The following is a 20,496-nucleotide window of genomic DNA, read 5'->3' on the forward strand; positions in this document are numbered from 1 at the left end:
CATTGTCCTTGTAACAATGTGAACTTGAGTGTCTCCTGTGAAGAACTGCTAACACAGTATTTTGGTAATCCATTTAAAGACTGCAAAATCTCCCCGTTTGTGAGGAGTGTTATGAGTAACAGTCTACGAAAACATATAGGTTAAACCACTGCACTCAAATGTGTTGGAATATGCTGCAGTCTTTGATTTGTTTCATAGAATCCCTAGGTTGGAAAAGACCTTTTGAGATCCTCTTTCTCCTTCTCCTTCTCTTTCTCTTCCTCCTCCTCCTCCTCTTTTTCTTTCTCCTCCTCCCCCTTTTTCTTTCTTTCTCCTCCTCCTTTCTCCCTCTCCTCCCCCCTTCTTCTTTCTCCTCCTTTCTCCTTCTCCCTCTCCTGCCCCCTCTTTCTTTCTCCTCCTCCCTTCTCCTCCCTCTTCTCCCCCCCTTTTCTTTCTCCTCCTCCTTTCTCCTTCTCCCTCTCCCTCTCCTCCCCCCTTTTCTTTCTCCTCCTCCTCCTCCCTCTCTGCCTTCTCTTCTTCTCTCTCTTCCTTCTCCCTCTCCTCCTCCTCCCTCTCTGCCTTGTCCTCCTCCTCCCTCTTCTCCTCCTCCCTCTTCTCCTCTTTCTCCCTCTCCTCTTCCTCCTTCTGTTCTCCCTCTCCTCCTCCTCCTCTTTCTCCCTCTCCTCCTTCTCCCTCTCCTCCTTCTTCCTCTCCTCCTTCTCCTCCTCCTTAGCGGGCGGCGGCTGCGAAGCGCTTGGGACTGCTCCAAGCCCTCCCACCCCTCAAAGCTCCTTCCACGCCCCCGAAACTCTTCGCCCTAGAAGCGGCGGCAGCAAAGCAGCGAGGCCCGCGCCGAGCCCCGCCCGCCCCGAGGCTCCTCCCACCCCACTCAAGCCCCTCCTACCAGAAGCGGCCGCGGCTGTAACGCGGCTGGGACCGTACCGAGCCCGCCACTCGAGGCCCCTCCCACCGGAAGTGGCTGGGGCCTGCTGATCCGGCCCCTGCCGAGCTGGCGTGGTGTCGCGGCGCGTCCCGCCCCGCCCCGCCCTCTCCTCCCTGAGGTTCTGCCCGGGATGGCGGCGCTCAGCCTCACTGTCAGCGCGGGGAACCCTCCGCTCGGTAAGTGCGGGCCGGCTTGCGCTGTAGCCTCTCGGTGGGTCCCTAGCGGGCTGCCCTCCCCTCCCTTCCTCCCCTCCCCTCCTCTCCCGGCGCGGTCCGCCGCCTTGCATCGTGCGGGCGGGCGAGGCGTGAGGGGAGGCCTGGCCCGCGACCGCCCTTTCTTTCATTTTTCCCTCCTTCTGCCGTCTTGTGCCCCTCTCCGGCCTCGGCACGGCTCCCCGGGGCGAGACCCCTCGCTGAGGGGGGGGACGGGGGCAGAGAACGGGCGATTCCCCGCCGGGGGCTGCGTCACCCGCTGCCCCCCGGCCCCGCTGAGACGGCGCCGAGGAGGCCCGGGGCTGCGGGGATCGGGCGGGGCCGGTCCCGTGGTCCCCCGGCAGGTTGCGTTTCGGGGAGCCGCTGTGGCAGCTGTGACAGCTGCTGGCGGTGATTTCATAGAATCGTAGAATAGTTTGAGTTGGAAGGGACCTTAAAGATCGGTCGGTTCCAAACCCCTGGGATGGGCAGGGACACGTTCCACGGGATATAAAGAAACTGAGTCATAGAGAGACCCCCTCGAGTGATTTAACACGTTGAAGCTAAGTTTCAAGGCAGACCCCATTCAGATCACTTGCTTGAAAGACAAGACTATTTGCCGACCTCTTTCCTTGTCAGTTCTAATAAGCTGGTGCTAAAATTCAGCTTGGCTAGGGAGCTGATTCAGAGCTGCTGTCCAAATTGTGATTTCTCAGTTGCTCACTGTCCTCCTTTCCTCCACTGTAAATTACATTTAGAATATATTCTAAACCTGATCCTTATGGAAAGAGCCCTGTCTTTTCTATTTACATGCACTTGGGTCTAATGAGCTATGCTGCCCAGATCACTCTGCTTTTAGAAATGTCAGAACCTCCATCGTTACACTTTCTGCCTTCTGGAAACAGCCTTTTATGCGTATTCAATACTATTTCTCCATCTTGCTACAAATATTCAAAATACTTTTTTTTCTTGTTTTTCATCTTAGTTTATTGATTTCTTTCTCATGCTGTTATTCACAAATGCATTTCAGAATTGAGTACAAGTTGCATGACTACTGGTTTAAGACATATTACTATATAAAATTTCTCCTAATACTTGTTTATGTTGGTTTGCTAGAAAAGATGCGTGGTATGATATGGTTAACTTGGGTTTAAGAGCTTTGGAGGATTTTTTTTTCTTTTGATAGCTGTGGAATGACGCTAGAGATTTAATTCAGGAGATTGCATGATTATGTCAGAAATATTATGTTTTTCAGGTGAAACGCTTTGCTTGCCTTCTTGACACAAATGTTTACCACACTGATCTGACTCATTCCTACTTCATGCTATTCATCATGGCTTTGCACTGGGAAAAGTGTTGTAGCTTTTAATGTCATTAGTATTAATTACATAGTTTGGTGTGCATAATACTTGTAATTTTTAAAGCGTTTCTATGCATGTTATTAAAACACCTACATGTCTTACAAACAGCATAAGCGATGTCATCCTGACTTTCACAGATGGATAACTGAAGGATAGGAAGAACTTTAACTTTCTGTTGATAAAAGCTTAATGCCCCAAGAAGGGTTTGCAGCCGAGCAGAGATGAGGGCTAGGGAATTGCTGGCTCCAGTGCTTTATATTTAGGGCAGTGTATTAATAGCTTGCAACATCATCTGCCTTGGATAATCTGTGCATTATTCTAGGGAAGGTAAGGTGCATGTCACACTGTGAAGACTGTAACAGATGAGGTGTCTTTCAAGACTTAGAGTATAGTTGGCTAGTTTCATTTAAGTAGTATTTGCCTATGCAAAAGTTTGCTGTCTTTGTACATGCTTCTGAGCAAAGCAAAAGAACACAAGCTCCTTTACTTAAGCTTAGCAGGCTGAATCTGGACCAAAGCCAGTCCAGAAATAAAGCCACGTTAGCTTGATGCTTTGTTTGAGCTACTGTGTCATGGTGTAGGGCATCAAGATGAGGGCAAGTTTACATTAAGCCACTTTGACTATGGGCAGAGCTGTCTTCCCGTTGATGATGTAGCCTAAAAACTTCAATAATTCTTTATTTCTAGAGGCCACATTTCACTGTCACATCCTTCACTTACTCTGAAAACCCTGTATCACTTCCTGTGCTTTTACATGGATAGATTGCCATGCGTTTGAATGGCTAATCTTTTCATATTAAATCAGGGTAAAAAAAGTCTCATCCAGAAAGTACTGGTATAGTCAGTAATTGATCTGCTTTGATGCATGTGTCAGGGCCTGGATGGAGCACGTTACTATGCTGTTCTATAATCAAAAGCAATTTATGTTCTCTGTGTATATTGGGGAACAGGATTAATTTTTACAATAACCTTGGGAAGCCAAATGTATTGCTGCTGAGCTCACTGCAGGTTACTGTATGCTGGACATTGTCAATTTGAAACTGCAAGGGCTGCCAAGAATAAGAAGCCTCTTACATATGAGATTGAACATTGATTTCTTTCTTGGACAATCTTACTTGAAGGAGCCACGTTGGTCACCTGGTCCTATTCAATAAGAAATATAATTGTTCGGTGCTTTTTTTTTTTTTCAACAGGAGCTCTGCTGACCGTGGAACATGTGAAGAATGATGTTGAAATTTCAGTGGAAGAAGGCAAAGAAACGATCCTCCGTGTGTCTGAGTAAGTGACTTTGCATCTCTCCTTCTAGCTTTGGGTCAGCAGTTTTCAAAATCACGTGGTTGTAGCATTGACGGTAACCTTTTCAGGTAGCAGGAAAAGAAGAATACATTTCTCTTCATTACTGCATTACAGATGTCTCTTTGTAGCACAAACAGAACATTTACAATATAATCTAAATTTGATCTTTATGGAAAGAGCTCTGGTATTCTTATTTACATACACTTAGGTCTAATCATTTATGCTGTCCTGGTCACTTTATTATTTAGATATTTGCCTTTTTGAGGTGCCGTGGATTATCAAAAGGAAGGCCATTTTATATTAGGCAAGATGGGTGAAAAAGATTCATTGGACTTGTACATATTTGGTGGAATTAATTTTAAAGATTTATAGGGCATTATTTTGGGCTTGCTACTGTGTAGAAGTGAAGGCACAATGTCATCTCAGGAAAGTGCTAATTAACTACATTATGCTATCTAATGAATCCACCTGCATCCTGTAGAAATAATCTTAGAAATTTTTGTAGAAATCTGTTGTCTGTCCTGCTAAAAATACTGCCATTGGAATAAATTTTTTTCAAGTTGGGGCATAAAGGTGTTTTTTATGATCTGAATAGGATCATATGCATATCAGAAATGCAGGACGGATGCTATTAGTTGGGGGAAACTGCATTGTCATCTTATATTCTCCATCAGGCAAGATACCTGTATATTTTAAGAGGAGATATCGTGATATCTTAAGTACCACCTATGTGTCTGTGGAAGTCTGATGTCTCCTGTCTACAGCAAGAGGCATATTTTGACCCAGAAACATTGCAGTCTTAACTCAAAGTATGCTAATGATGAGTTTGGAATTAGTGATTATAAGTTTGAATACTGATTGTCTTTGGAAAGGACATGGGGAAAAAAATGTATTGTTCATGGACTGGCTGACAAACTCACATTTTGTGAGCTATTTCACTAGAAGATGCTGTTAAAGCCACCAGTGCATCATAAATTAGTATTCCTACATGTCTGTAGAATCTAAAAAGCAACAGTATTTTTATATTGTCTTGTGGAGATCCTGACTTGATCCTCGTAAATTAACGTCGACTGAGCTTTTTCACTGCTATTAACCTTAGGGAAGGAGCTTGTCGCTATGTACAGATTTCTGCAAAAAAGATAAAAGCACAGGATGATTCAGTCTTCAATCATAATGATTGTTTTACTGATTGCAAATATTGCTTTCTGTTTAAAATGTTAGATTTGAACTCGGGCATGAGTTCTTTCCTTACTGTAATCTCTGATTTTACATGGTGTCTTCTGCTGTGCCCAGTAATGGCATTGAATTTGTGATTTTGAATTGAAGCAAGAGAAATATGGCAGATTGCGTTGGGACTTAATTGGTACAGCGTAGGCAGCATGTGTGTATGTATACACCAAATAATGCACGCACACACACTCATTCCTGGGACACGTGGGGGTGATCTTGGAATTATACAAATTTATGTACTCAACTTTGAAATACTTCTATTAAACACTTTTGTATCACCACACGTTTTTCTCACTGCTTTGCAAAACCGGTTTTAGCTGTAATGGAAATTGCTCCTTTTCTGCACTTTGGCCACATGTGGATAGTATCTAGAATCAGGGTTCCATCAGATGGAATTTTTTGTGTGTTAATGTCCTCTCATCCCTGGCATGGGATTATGTTTAAGAAATTATTCCAACCTCAATATTGCATTAATTTTGTCTTGCTCAGTTGTACAGCCATTTAAAAAATTGATTCTCTATTTTAAAGTCTTTTGAAAGTGTATCTGTAAATTGAGAAGCATCAGCTGAACTCGTATCTCAGCTAATGCTTTTGGTAAATGGATTTCATGGCATCAATGCTTCTTAAGCTATCTTATTTTGGCATGACTTGAAATTCATTTGGGGTATTTCAGACTTTGATTTTGATTTTTTTTTTTTTCAGGAAGCCATTAGTTCTAATGACTTGAGTTGAACAGAAAGTATATTTTATTTGCTAATTTTCCATATAGTATTTTGAAGTACAGTTAAAATCTCATGACAAACTTTTCAGCTAAATAGCTGAAACTTAGTTAGCAGAAAAGTTTGACAGATTTGAGATGACTAATTTTATTTTAAAGGTTATTTTTCAAGCCTTAGCTTCAAAACTTCATGTGGTAATAGTGCCTAAGCAAACCACTCTGCTAAAATGCTGGTGGCTTTATGACGTGTTTTAGTAGCGCTGCATCTTGTCATATAACAAACTGCAGTACAGCTTTCCTGTTTCGTGTTATGAGCACATGCATACTTCAGAGTAGTATTTCTCTTGAGCAGATGTATCTAACCTTTGCACAGAACCATTGCTACAGTTGGAAATTCTCTGGTTTTTTGTTTTGTGTTAGTTTTTTTCCATCTTGCATCTTGTCTTGTGCTTCTTGAATGTTTGTCCCGGTATTTAATTGTGTGGCATTTCGTGTTGCTTTCAAGAAAGACTCTTTGCCTGTAACATTACATTGTCCCTGGCTATTCTGCCTTACCCCCGGAGATAGCAAACAGTATCTGCAAAGAGCAGCCTTAGCATTTTGTAACCTTTTCAAGGAAAGGAGGCCAATTAGCACTTAGTTTTTGTGGAAGTAGATCTTTTCCCAGAGAAAATAAACCTCTTCCTAAGCACTAGTAAGTTTTCACTCAGAGTAACATTGTCACATTTCATATTCATTCAGTTTTGCTGAGTTATCGGGGTATTTGTGTTAGTATGAATTAGTGGAAACAGTAAAACCACATTTCACAGACTTCGTGCAGATGCAAATGTTTTTAGAAATATTTTATTTCTCAATTTGAAAAAGCTTTGTGAAAATCTGGTAGTAGTGTGAAATCATAGTAGGAAGTGCTTTGTGTATGTTAAGTCCCCCACTGTGGCTTTGGGTTTTAGCTTCGTTTTATGGATCTTCTGTGTACTGGATCCTAGAAGCCTGAAAAGCTAGAAGAAAAAAAGCTACAAATGAGCTGTGTTCCTTAGGTTTTAGTGCAGTTAAACTAATGAGACAGGCTAATGGATTTGTACTAAAAATGGGATTTATTAGAATTGTTAATATATCAAGAGGTCTTCTATATCTTTTTCAGAACTTTAATAGATTTTTGCAAGGCTTTTTGAATGCTATAAAATTCTTTTAGCCTTATAAAGGACAAAGAGATATAGCAGGAAGTACAGAACAGTGGCAGAACAGAAATGAAACCTTGTTTGGACTGAAGTGCAGCATTCAGTCCATTAAATTGAGTATAGCAGAACATAAGCAGGAACTCTTTTTATTGATGTCAATGCTTGTTTAGAAGTAGTTGGAGCACTAATTTTGTAATCTACACTTACGTGGGACTGTGGAGATGAGTATTACCTGGAGAATTGATGATTGTGGTACATCTTTCTTCCAAAGCTCTTCAGTAAATATTAATGAAAATGTTCATATTTATCTTAGATTAATATGAAGCTGGGTTTCTGATAGTATGCAGCTTTTTATAATACTGCGTGTAAGGTAGAAAAGGGATGTTGTCAAAACACAGAAAGAAATACGCTCTTCGAGAGCCTTTTGCCTCCAGATTTATTGAAAATTTTCAACAGTTCAATGGGAAAACCAAATTCAAATTAGTCTTTTATCTAGAAAAGATGGGGTGAAAACCAGAAATACAGGCAGCTAAGTTTGTTCAAAAGGGGACGGTCTCTTTGAAAGTGTGGATTGAGTAAAGTGTGTGACAAATTAACAGTTTTTTTTCGTCCAATGCTAACCATTAAAACCCCAATGGAGACCTCATAATTCTTTTGTAGATACTCTTAGGAATCCTCTTCAAAGTCATCCTTCTTAAATGAGAAGAAAAGAAAACATATGTTCATTTAGTTCCTTATGCTCTGGAAAATATGTATCTCAGGTTATGTTATGCATTCTGTCAGAAGTGGAGAGAGTGTGTTATTTGTTGAAAGAATAATCAGAGTTTTATGCTCTTCATTTCTGTCTATCTAAACGAAGTTGTTCCATCTGGTAGTAGAGAAGCAAGGACTGATCAATTCTTTTGCTAGGTTTTTTTTGTTTTGATTTGGTTTTTTTTTTTCATTCTGGTGACCTTGTACCTGTTGGTTCACCCAGAAATTATTTTGGTTTTGCTTTACACATGTTTGAAATATGTGTGTACAATGAAAATTGAACTCGAGTTAGTAACTTAATATACCTTTATCTTGCTTCTCTATTTTTAGGCATGTTTCGTTTACTGATGTGAATTCAATAGCTCGTTATCTGGCTAGAGTTGCTGGTTCTTCTGGGTTGTATGGTTCGAATCTGTTAGAACACACTGAGGTGAGGATTCATGCCCCTCTCGTTTCTTTTCCTTTTTCTTTTTTTCTCTTCTCTTTTTGTCTGCAATCAAAATTCCGCGTGTGTGTTGTGTGTGGTGGTTTTGTATTTTTGTTGTTTTGTTTTGGTTGGTTGGTTATCTAGGAACTTGTGTCTATTGTTCTGCATTTTATTGTTAGACTGAGGTTCTAACTGTGTTGGGATGATGAGTGTTTTGTTTTCTTAAGTTTGCTTCTCTTTTTAAAAAAGGCTCATAAATCTAAGTATTGTAAGAGTTGCCTTATACCCCCCTGCAATGGCAACTCCTAGCCTGAGGTTCACTTATATAAAATAATTCAGGTTTAAAAGGGCTGTCTCCAGTTTTACATTATGGTTTTCCTCAACTCTGTTGCCATCAGTTGTTACTGTGCAACACTTCAGTGTAACACCAAGGAACACTGTATGACCTTGAAATGCTGGGTTGGTTTTTGCTATATGTGATGAACAGAACTCTGACCCCAGTTCCATTCAGTGAAATGTGCTGAGACATTGCCACATAGATGGGCTGTTCCCTCGTGCAAAGCCTTGAATTCCATAATGTTTCCCTAGTGGTGCAGTGAGGGCACCGGATTTTTGTGCCAAAGGGGGAACTTTTTTTGGTCTTCCTTGCTTAGGCAAGTTTCAAAAAGTTAAGAACTGTAGATATGATGTGAAATGAGAATGAATTCTCCCTGAATCTAGCTCAGAATAATCATATGCTGAATTACAGAAAAACCTGAAATTTATTTCCTCTGAAATTTGTGAGGGACCAAAGGACTTAATTCAGCTCTTTTCTGTGCTTACTTGAAGATAGTAGGAATCACTCTTAAGCCCTTATAGCTGGTCTTAAGGGAGGCGTTGTCTTAGTATATTGCTTGTAAAGCATTTAAAATGTTGCAGATTATTTTGTGGCTGTTTAAACTTTCTGACCAAACCCCTTGTTTTTTACTTAAGCTCTGAGACCTCTGCAAGCACTTTAGAGACTGATATTTCTGATAAAATACTTTTCATTTCTGTACCTTTCACAAATAAGAGAAGCACAGTGACAGCTGCATTTGTGGTGCAAATATTTTGGAGCATATCTGCAAATGACTGAACTGAATTCTGTGGTGGTGTAATTACATCTGTTCCTGCCACGTTGGCTAGAATATTGGAAGGAATCCTGATGCAGTTTACAGAATGCTTGCACATGAAATAGGGATGGAAGACTAGAAGATACACTTAGGCTTTTACAGGATTGAGGGATTCAGTTTATAGACAGGGCTACATTATTATCCAAGGGCCCGATTCTTGTTTTTTTCTTGTTGTTTATTTACCAAGATATAATTATTTTTATGAGAGAAGACTGTTTTGCAGAAGGTGGGGCAAAGGGTTTGATTTATTTCAAATCTAAAAGGACATGAAGCAGAGAAGGTAGGGATTCAGAGGAAAGTGGTATACCAGGAATATAGAATTCTACATGTTCTTTAGGTATGTATTAGATAAAATTTTTGCGGCTATTAAATGGATTGTATATTACTTCATTTTTTTAACAAGGCCCTTTCTCACTGCTTTAGTAACTCTGTCTGTCTTTTGTCCCTTAAAACTAGATTGACCATTGGCTGGAGTTTAGTGCTACAAAGTTATCTACTGCCAGCCAGTTTCTTTCAGCAGTCCAAGAGCTCAACCACTGTTTGTCTCTAAGAACCTACTTGGTCGGAAACTCCCTGAGTCTGGCGGACTTATGCGTCTGGGCTGTACTAAAAGGTATATGTTCTCACTTTTATTGGCTTGCAGTCAGTGAATACTAGGAGTCTTAAAATTTCCTTTTCTGTGGATGCTGGTAGTGATTCTTAGCTGTATGCTGGACTGTATATGCCGCTTTGTATATGTGCATTGCTAATGATGGAAATAGTATATCTTAAGAAAGCCTAGAATTCTTCTAAACGGCTGTTATACTTGGACATTTATAGGATGTAGTTGTAGATGGAAGGGTTTTCTTAGCTTCGTTTGTGTTAACTTTAAGAGTGACTTTATTACCTGTTGCCTAAATATGAAAATTTATTGTGGGTCAAAGATTTGGATTAAATATTTAAATTATTTTGTAATACAGATTAAAATTAACGACATGTCCATGACGTTATTTTGTAGAGAAAATTTTTATGTTTGTTTTGAATTATTTAAGAGATTTGTGTTAACCTGTGGAATACCCTTTGGAGGTTAAGACAAGGTTTGATAATCTGGGTTTTTTTTATATAAAATCTGTTTGATTTTTAAATTCTCTTAGATGTATGTTTAAAGTTAATAGGTGTCAACCTGCCATTCAGTATAACCAAATTCCTGTTGAAAGCAGGGTGCATATTAAAGATTAAAAGCTATGATCTTTTGGGTTTTTTTTTTTCAAAGTTCCTGCTCTTGATAGAAAGGAGTGTACTACTTTTATTTTTTTTTTTTCTCCTTTCCGTGTCAGAATCCTTCTAGTGAAGCTGTGTTTCCTGAAAGTTAGATTGCCTTTCCAAAACAAAAGATAGTATTGATACAAGTTTTACTTCAGATAAGGCTTAGAAAATGTCAAGTATGGACACAGTAGAGGGTTATCCTATACTTCTGTCTTGAAAAAAAAGTTGGTATTTTTAAGGTGGGTGATACAAAGAAAAAGTTTATGTTCCCCAGTCTGTTTCCCCCAGCTTCTGCTTTGATGAATCCAATAAAGAATGTGGTATAGTTTGGGTTTAGAGGGAGCTTTATTACTGAATTTGTTTTAGAATGACTTATGTCTCCATGCCCAAATCTCTTTCAGAAGAGAACATAAGTAGATCTTTTTAAAATCGTATTCTTTTTTTTTAATCTTAAAAATTACTGTTGGTAATTAATCCATTTTTATAATTTAGTAGCTTGAAAAAATATTTGTTTTCAAACAGACAATAACATTTGGCAAGAGCAATTACAGCAAAGCAAAGCTCCTGTCCATGCAAAGCGATGGTACAGCTTTCTTGAGGTACAGGATCCTTTTCAGTCAGTGGGAGCCAAGTGGGCTTCTGGAACACCAAAAGTTAAAATGGTAAGATTTGCTCCCATCCTCTGTAGAGAGTAGCTTTATATATGTGAGTACAGTATGGGGTTTTGTTTAAGTTAGAGAATTAAAAGGAATCAGTTGTCCAGTAAATTAAATTTTTGTAAACTCTTGTTCAAAGATATATCACTTTTATAGTTGGAAAGGCATGAGCAGTATAGCTCAGGGCTTAAATGGAAGTATGTAAAAATGCACTGCTCCTTAGATATAGTCTTTGCTTTTTCTAAAGCGGATTTTGAGATCCTGGTAGACCAGCAGAGGCTGCCGGTTGATTGAAATTGTTGATCATGTTCAGAACACCAACATAGGAAAACTTGGCTAGCAACTGTTTTCTTCTATAGCATAAATTAAGGAATTTGGGACTTTTCAGTCAAATTTGAAGACAGAATAAATTAAAACTCTAGAATTAATCTTGTTTTGATGCACTACGAGTAATGTGAAAGCTGTGAAGAGATCAATTTGGCATCTAGTATGGCAGTTTTTTGTCAAATGGTTTGAAAGGAGATGTTGATATAGAAGTTATTATCTAAAGTTTAATATCTGATTATGGAACTAATGAGATCTGTAATTATGTATCTTAATTTTTAAGGCAACAGAAAAGAAAGCTGATGTTGGGAAATTTGTTGAACTTCCTGGTGCAGAAATGGGAAAAGTCATTGTAAGATTTCCTCCTGAAGCAAGCGGGTAAGAAACTTTAGTACTTTGAAAAGGTTCTATATCTGTTTCTTTTTTTAAAAAAAAAAGTGTGCTTTTAAGATGTTAATCAACTTCTCAGACAAGACTTTCAAGTCAAAAGAGTGTTTAAGGCTTTGTCCATGCCTGTGTTAGAGCTGTATCTTTACTTCTTCTCTATACCTCATTGAAGTATTGCCTAAACTTGGAACAGGGAGGTTAGTTGCCAGCAGGCGACATCCTGTTGTTCAGCAGTGAGATGAGGAGAAGCAGAAGGACAGCATTTGCATTGATAATGGAGGCATGTACACTGACAGGAGCCATGATGTGCAAACGCAGTCTTTGAGTTGTACTAAAGGACTTAAAGTGCTGCTTGAGGAATCTTAGATTTGAGAAGGGAAAGATCTATGGGGTAGCTTCCCTTTGGGAAGCTTTGACACCAGATGTGTAATGCCCTTTGGCCCAGGGCTCCAGATTGTGCATAGTCCCAAAACACAAACTCCTTAAAGACTGTAGAGTGAAGATGTGATGAGCCAATTTCATAAAAGCAATTTTCAGCCAGCTTTTAATTTTGTTTCATTTTAGAATTGCCTAAAGAGCTGTAAAATTTCCATGATTATGTTTCGTCATTAAACTGACTGTTCAACATTGTATGACTTCTGTAGTAAAGTTTCTTACTGTACTAGTCCAGTATAAACTGGTGATCACATAACATGAGTTAGGTATTGTATAGATGTATGTGGATAACATATATTGTTCTCACATTACTTTTGTAGCTTTTAGTGTCTTGATTCTGGTGTTCTACTTAAGAAAAACTGTTCTCTAGGGACACATTTTAAATATTTTTGGAAGCGATTTTCATTTTGTGATTTGGGTTTTTTATATTTAAGTTGACAGTGCCTTTTTAGCTTATGCTAAAAATACACAGAAATCACAATATGAGAAAATTCCACTCCTCTGAGTATGGTAGATTCAGATTATCTGGTAGCTACTACTGAGTGTCCTCAACAGCTGGTTTAAGTTAGTCTATAAAGCTGAAGATAATTGCAGTCTTATCTTTATAGCCATAGTGACACTCCAATTTACAGATTTAGGTATTTTTACAGTTAACTACTAAATTTATGACAGAAAAAACCATAATGTTGTATCATAACTGTACAGTATTTGAATGAATAATCTGGGCTGTTTGGTTTTTTTGTTAGGCTTGGGTGTTGCTTTCCATTCTTTCTCCTTCTCTCACAAAAAAAAATCTAGCTGAAGTAGTGCTCGTGTATACATTTATTTTTTATTTCACTTTCAGATATCTGCATATCGGTCATGCCAAAGCTGCCCTGCTCAATCAACATTACCAAGTCAACTTTAAAGGAAAACTTATTATGAGATTTGATGACACAAATCCAGAAAAAGAGAAAGAAGACTTTGAAAAGGTATGATAAGAGAGCAGGGAAATCCATTCACTGTATAGCTAATTCAGAAGTAAATGATGTGCAGATCTGCTCTTGCTCCTTTTTTTTTTTTTCCACTAGATTTTTACAGTATCAGTATTACACAGGTCATACACTTGGACGGAATTTCTGTTGTCTTTTCCTTAAAAAAATAAGGCCTTTTTACTGGTAGCTCATTTCTTCCCTTTCTCCAATGTTTATTTTACAGTATGTGGATATGCAACTCTTGCAATACACAGTTTTCATTGTGTAAATTCTGTTTAGTTTGTAACAAGTAATTTGTTGTAGCTTTTCTTGTCCTACCTCTTTCTTGAAGTTGTTTAAGTCTGACCTCATGTAATTATGGGCTGTGAATGAATGATAAGTGACTGCCTCTCTTTTCTTTCATGGATGTCACATTATTCTTACTGGCTTATCCTTCCTGGACAACGGAGTATTACAAACACCACATGTAGCATGAAGAGGGCAGAGGTTTTAGAAAACTAGCTTTCCTGAATATTACAGTATACAATTTCATACTTTGCAGGTTATTCTTGAAGATGTTGCAATGCTGCACATCAAACCAGATCAATTTACATATACCTCAGATCACTTTGAAACAATAATGAAATATGCTGAGAAGCTTATTCAAGAAGGGAAGGCATATGTGGATGATACTCCTGCAGAACAAATGAAAGCAGAGCGTGAACAAAGAATAGAATCTAAACACAGAAATAACTGTAAGATATTTTGAGCTTCTGTCTTGCTTTCTTATGTTTTTAATTTGGCATCAGAACTTGATTTTTATTAACAAAGGTGGATGAGATGACTAGTTGCTTATCCCTAAGGTCCTTGTAGGAACTTGGAACTGCTTAATGCCTTGTTCTGCAAGGCTGGAATAAGGGTACACTTAGGCAGGTGCAGTAAAGTTGTGTATGTACAAATTTGTCACCATTCATTACCACTTTTAAAAAAAATTTAAAATGTATGACTGTGAAAATGAATTCCAGTGCATAAAGAGGGGGAGGAAATTGCTTTTTATTACTGCGGTAATAAAACACAGTTCTGTATCAGTTACATAATACCTTAGAAAATTATGTATTTCTATTGTTCCTAGGTGTTAATAAGAATCTACAAATGTGGGAAGAAATGAAGAAGGGAACAGAATATGGACAAACTTGTTGTCTACGAGCGAAAATAGATATGAGTAGTAACAATGGATGTATGAGGGATCCAACTCTTTATCGTTGTAAAAACCAGCCTCACCCACGTACTGGAAGTACCTACAAGTAGGTCCATTTCCTTCTTGTGTGGCCTGTGATTTTTGCTCTTTTCAGGGCATTTACTCTTCCTTATTAAACTTCCTTTAATACTTGGAACCTGCTAGCATTTTTCAGTCAGAATATGTAAGGAGTCTCTTGACTTTCTGAAGCTTCTGCAAATGGCTTTTAAAACCTGTGAGTTGACCGTCATGGTCGGCAGTTAATATTATTTGAGTTTTGGTTCATAAATACATTGTATGTCAGTGAAGAGTTTTGACTGAAAACATGAATTAAGACAATGGCTCTATCCTAGGCAAATAAAAAGCTGTTTGCTTTACCTCTTGGAGCTTAAACAGAATCATAGCAATTTTGCATTGCTACAGTTTTATATGGCTGCAAAAAATCCTCGATCTATTTACCTGAGTGATTGCTTCCATTTTCACGGCAACTGCTGTTTTGTGCAGAGTGAAGAATCACTACATTGAGTATCAAAGTAAACCTACCCACTAGTTCCAGGCAATGGTTCAGTGTTTATCTGAAACCTCTGCTTCCAGCTAAACAACTCCCTTTATGGAAACATTGAGTTAAAGTGTGTATAATATATATAGTAAATATTTATTTATTTATTTATATATGTATAGTATAAGTAAAATATATATATATATTTAAGGAAAGAAAAACCTTAAAGTTAGCTTATTGTGTTTGAAAAGAACGGTAGCAATGTAGGATTTTTTTTTCCTTTAATATTAAGCTATGATCAATTAACTTCTTGGAGGCTTTATTTTTTTAAATGCATTGCCTTCTGGATCTTTTGATGGGAAATTTGTTGTGTATGTGCTATTTTAGTCCTGATTTGAAAGTATTCAGGATTGTAGATGAAAAATATTTGTAATATATAAATTATCCTGATAAATATTGATAATATATAAGTTATGCTTTGTTTAATTGTTTACTTGTGAGAAATGTGTTTTGTTCTTCTGCCATGCTAATTGAAGGTCTTTATTCTCAGGGTTTATCCCACGTATGACTTTGCCTGCCCCATTGTCGACAGTATTGAAGGTGTCACACATGCATTGAGAACAACTGAATACCACGACAGAGATGAACAATTCTACTGGATCATTGAGGCACTGGGCATAAGGAAACCATATATATGGGAGTATAGCCGGCTAAACCTCAACAATACTGTGCTCTCTAAGAGAAAGCTTACTTGGTTTGTCAACGAAGGGCTTGTGGATGGATGGTATGTTACATGGTTGTAGTTCAGCATTGTTCCTTAAGAAGCTCATGAACTAATGCACTGTTTTGGACAATGTTTAGACATCAAAGCAGCATGAATGAGTATTTAAACAATACTTAAGAGCATAGATTAATTACAGTGGCTTCTCCATGTACGGTGTGTCTGTTTACTACTTGGCAGTAACTGTGTACATGCATATTCTGTAATAAATACAAGGTAGCTTATTTTTGGACTTTGGCTCTTGCTATGGGTTCTACTTACACATTTACCCCCTCTGAGTCATCAGATGCATTTCTGAACAATGTCAGAAGAGGGCCTGAATTGAAAAACTTCTGATTTGATCTGTCTAGTCAAATCTGTCCTACTTATTTTCTGCTCCGCTCTCCTACCCCCTACTTTCTGTTCCTTTTTTCATGTTAACTGTATTTCTGCAGACGGTGCGCAGTGGCCTAGTAGCTTGAGTGTTTTCATAGAAAGGATGAGCTGTAGGTTTACAGTTCTGCAAGTAGCTGAAAGACTAGAGATGCTCTTTTGTTCTTTCCAAAATGGGCTAGTTGTAGGAACACTCCATCTGAAGTCCTTTCCTCATAGTACAAGAGTCTGATGAAATCCATGGATAATGCTAAGTCAAACAATTACTGGTAGTGTTTTTCCTGGAGCGGTTTTACGTGATTCTGTGCTCAGCCTTTGGGAGCTAAGGAACACAAGTTCCTAGGCTGTCTGATTGTCTTGCTTAGGTGTACCAAGCTTGGGATTTTTTTTTTTGTTGTTGTTTTTTATTTTTCCATTTTATTGGAAGCCTATGTTCTTAGCTTATTCATGGGGCCACTCTGCTCAAGCCAAAATTCTGGGTTCCCCTGAGGTGTAGCTGGTCTTATGATAACCTCTCCCTCCTGTTACGTCCTCAGCAAGGTTTGATTCATGTTCCCACCAACACAAATTTTACATTTTGGATTAGGCCTTTTTACTTCTTGCGTAAGATAATAGGCTCATAGCATTCTGTTACTTATGTTATTGAGAGATAATATTGTCATTGTCACTCATCTCTTTCTCGTTTCTCTTGAGCAAGAAAAAAATCAAGCTCTGTTATTTCAGGTTCCATTATTCAGGTGCTGTTGAAAAGGAGGTAATGTGGTAGGAACATAACCTTTGCCTTCCCAGTTTTTGAGAGAACTTAACATTGAATAGACAGGAAAAGAGCCACTTTGCCAAGAGATGGCTTCCCTCCCTGAAGAGAAGTATAGGAAAACTTGTAGTTTATGTAGTGTATGTTTTGTGTGGATAAGGAAGAGCTCAGCCTTTTCTGAAAGGTCTTCTCATTTAGCTATTAATTCATGCAAACAAAATACACCAAAGCTGCATCTTGTGTTTGTGGCAGTATTAGTGAAGTGTAGGTAATAGGTAGAACTTAGCATGACACTGATGAAACTTCTTTTCCTGCTAGGGATGACCCAAGATTTCCCACCGTGCGTGGAGTCCTCAGAAGAGGCATGACAGTTGAAGGACTAAAACAGTTTATTGCTGCTCAGGTGCGTGTTCTCTTCTGATTGTTTCAATGTCACTTTGTGAAGTTTCAGTTAAAGTACATCAGTGGAAGGCTTCTTTTGAAGGCTTGCTGCTTTCACATGTAGTGCTTCAACAATATTAACACCTGTGAGCAGGTCCTGGCAGAATAGGGTAGTAGGTTTCTGACTTTAAAATGTTTATTTTGCAAGGTCAAGGTACCTTTTTAAACTGTTTTGATGAATACAAACTGTAGTGGATTTGTAGTCTCTAAAGGAGTTTGTTTTAAATTAGGCTGATAGCTAGAATGTATATATATTGATGTGTTGTGGGGTTGGTTTTTTTTCCAGGGCTCCTCTCGATCTGTTGTGAATATGGAGTGGGATAAAATTTGGTCCTTTAACAAAAAGGTATGTAGTTACTTGAATTTGATGCTATTTGTGATATCCTCTATCTGGCATATGTACAGAATCCAGCATTCATTGGAGTGCTTATCACGACAAGTAGCAGTTGCAATACGTTGCATCATTTGGCACACTTTCAGGAAAATGGAATGTCCTCCCCCTTTCTAACCTGAACTAGCACTAATCCTATTGATTCTCTCATACAAATACTTACTTGCCTTACTTAGAAAGATAATGATATTTGCTGTAAATCTGATATGAAAACTGCATTTCATTTTTCTGCTTCCAAGCTGCGAGCTATCTGTAAGAAGGTATTCCTTAATGCTTTTTACCTTAGCGTATAGCTTACAGTGCTGTAAGCGTACATAGCATAAGCTATTATTTTGCAGCTTCATAGCTCAGTCACTCTTGCTTGTATAACAGGAGCTCTACAAACCCACTGAAAATGCATTATTCCTAGTTTTAAAAGGCTGCCCACTTCTTGTTTGGCTTTTTTTTTTTTCACATAAGCACAAATCTTACTCAAATTGATTCATGTTGGCCACTTTTCCATTCTGTGGCAAAAGGCACTGCATATTCTGCCTAGGAAGATAAAGCCAGCGCTGCTGGTGTTTTTGACTGACTGTGAAATAAGGAATATTGCATCTTGACATGGCGAGTTGCTTTTTGGCAGCGGATGCTTGGACACTATAATAAGGCGAATTGTTATAATGCTGAATGCCTATTTTGTGTGATTGTGGACACACCTGTTATTTTGCATTGAAATTCCTGCTTGAGTTTGCTTAGATAGTACCCAGATCTGTTCGTTTAAGTAGTTTTTGCTTGTCTGGCATGTGTCTTGTATTTCTTTATGTATTTTGCTTCTGGTCTGCTATATACACAAAGGTTTATTAATTGGTTCTTACTGTTGCTGCATAAATTAATTTATGACCAAGAATTGGATTGTGGGGAAAAATCCACAAGGGACTGTCATGACTCGTTTTTTTAATTGGCTTTTAAGCTGACTTTCATAGACCTCTGACTCCACTCCTTGGATAGCACCATATTTATTTGCCAATTTTATTTACGTCTGTCTGTGCTGATAGTTTGCAGATAGTTTAGATAGTTTACAAGGTAAGCAAATCCAGTTGGGTGCATGCAGGTAGTTCTAAGCTGAAAGACTTATTAGTGTGAGCGCTCTTATTTTATGTGTAATCCTGTAATTATACTACTGACTTTTTAACACTTGTTGTCTGAGGAAGGATTGTGAGTTTTAATGAGTAAAATAAAGAGCTGTAATAGTCAGTCATTTAATTATCAAAATTATGATATTAAATCCCATTTTAGGATACTTACACAAGTCCTTTTTTAAAGCATATCTGACACTTAGTGGTCTGACTTTTAATGATTACAAACTTACAAATAAGTTGCCTTTTAAAAGTATATCATTGTATCACCATACTTCCAAATGTCAAGTAATTCGATGCTAAACATTTTTTCTAAAATTATCTTTTATTTTCTCACTTGAGCAGGAATAAATTAAGGAGAAAAAAAATAGGCACTTCGTACTAATAAAAACAAATGTCTTCCTTTGTGTTAGTTTCCAGTTAAACTGGTAGATCTCTGACCTAGAAAACTATTAGACCTAGAAAACTGTTTTACTTGAATTATGCTTTTAAGTGTCTCTGAATGGTTTGTCAAACTAGTATTTCAGGTATGAAAAATGCTATGAAAAACTGTCAGTTGAATTTGAAAACAGGCAATAAAAATACACGAAGGCATTTTAGTGGAATGTTTCTCATGCCAGACTCATGTTGTAGAAATCCTGATGATAGGGTGTTGCCTTATTATAGTATCTAATGTGTCTGTATTAAAATTGCAGACTTAATTGATGCTTCCTCTATAGCCTTGTCTGTCCATGATTCTACTGGAGTACTGACCTGGAAAATGAGTATGGGATCTGGTCTTGTACTGCTGGAAAAAGAATGAACTATACTATTAAATTACTGCTTTAAATTCAGCTACTTAGCAATCCAGATGTAATGGCATAGTAGAACTATATCGAAGTACGTTTTGCTGTCTTCCCCATGAGGCATTTGCTCATAATTTTGTCAGTAGTATGCAATCCATAGTTTTTACTCGAAGTATTTCAGTAAAGATGGGAAATTGTGAAGTATGAGCACTGTTTTCTCACTGTTCCCTCTATAGCTTTGGATTAAAGCAGCATTAAAGGAAACATAAAAAAAATGCAGTAACATAAAGAATGCCAGTTAATATTCCTTTTAGATGGTTGTTGTTTTATACGATGTCTTATTTCTCTGTCAATGTCATACAGTCATGATCCCCTCATTTGTTTTCTGTAGGTTATTGACCCAGTAGCACCTCGGTACACTGCTTTACTGAAAGATGCCGTGGTCCCAGTAAACATTCCCGAAGCTCAAGAGGAGATGAAAGAAGTGGCTAAACATCCAAAGGTTCTGGCTTTACTCTCTTATTATTCTTGTATTGCAGATCAGTAAGGTTGCAAGTACCTTGACTTGGTGCAGTCAGCAAGGAGAGTCCTGCTTTTAACTCACTCAGGCAGCATGAGCTAAAACAAAGGTGTATTTTTTTTGCAGAACTGTCAAAAAGTGGGCATCTACTGAACATGTTTGTTGTGTTAAGGATATGTAAGAAACTGCTTTTGTATTCATATAGAGTGCATGTTGACAGTGCATTGAAATACCTCTCTGGGAGTTGTCTGGAGAGGTGAGATGGAGTGATGCTCAGACAATTTTTATTATTGTTTGGTACTAACTTTTGTGGAGAACTTTTTAAATACAAAATTTTATTCAAGCTTTATGAGTAAAAAACACTTCGTAATGAT

The 20,496-nt window shown here is 38.1% G+C and overlaps 1 protein-coding gene across 7 annotated transcripts in view; it reads left to right on the forward strand.

Annotated features, from left to right (window-relative positions):
• The first annotated feature begins 988 nt into the window (after positions 1 to 988).
• EPRS1 (glutamyl-prolyl-tRNA synthetase 1) overlaps positions 989 to 20,496 on the forward strand; it is a 431,857-nt gene continuing 412,349 nt past the window's right edge. For 4 of the 7 annotated variants that reach the window (XM_069852710.1, XM_069852703.1, XM_069852705.1 and 1 more), the window contains exons 1-14: positions 989 to 1,098; positions 3,668 to 3,752; positions 7,980 to 8,079; positions 9,684 to 9,840; positions 10,995 to 11,134; positions 11,736 to 11,830; positions 13,119 to 13,245; positions 13,790 to 13,982; positions 14,360 to 14,531; positions 15,514 to 15,747; positions 17,189 to 17,273; positions 17,598 to 17,657; positions 17,942 to 17,962; positions 19,994 to 20,104. In XM_069852710.1, coding sequence (XP_069708811.1) covers positions 1,053 to 1,098; positions 3,668 to 3,752; positions 7,980 to 8,079; positions 9,684 to 9,840; positions 10,995 to 11,134; positions 11,736 to 11,830; positions 13,119 to 13,245; positions 13,790 to 13,982; positions 14,360 to 14,531; positions 15,514 to 15,747; positions 17,189 to 17,273; positions 17,598 to 17,657; positions 17,942 to 17,962; positions 19,994 to 20,104 — 1,626 coding nt within the window. In that variant the 5' untranslated portion in view covers positions 989 to 1,052. The remainder of the gene's footprint in view (positions 1,099 to 3,667; positions 3,753 to 7,979; positions 8,080 to 9,683; positions 9,841 to 10,994; positions 11,135 to 11,735; positions 11,831 to 13,118; positions 13,246 to 13,789; positions 13,983 to 14,359; positions 14,532 to 15,513; positions 15,748 to 17,188; positions 17,274 to 17,597; positions 17,658 to 17,941; positions 17,963 to 19,993; positions 20,105 to 20,496) is intronic. The other 3 variants (XM_069852704.1, XM_069852706.1, XM_069852709.1) reach the window with 1 other exon arrangement.

This window comes from Phaenicophaeus curvirostris, chromosome 2 (genome assembly GCF_032191515.1).
Source record: "Phaenicophaeus curvirostris isolate KB17595 chromosome 2, BPBGC_Pcur_1.0, whole genome shotgun sequence".
Classification (NCBI taxonomy): Eukaryota; Metazoa; Chordata; class Aves; order Cuculiformes; family Cuculidae; genus Phaenicophaeus; species Phaenicophaeus curvirostris.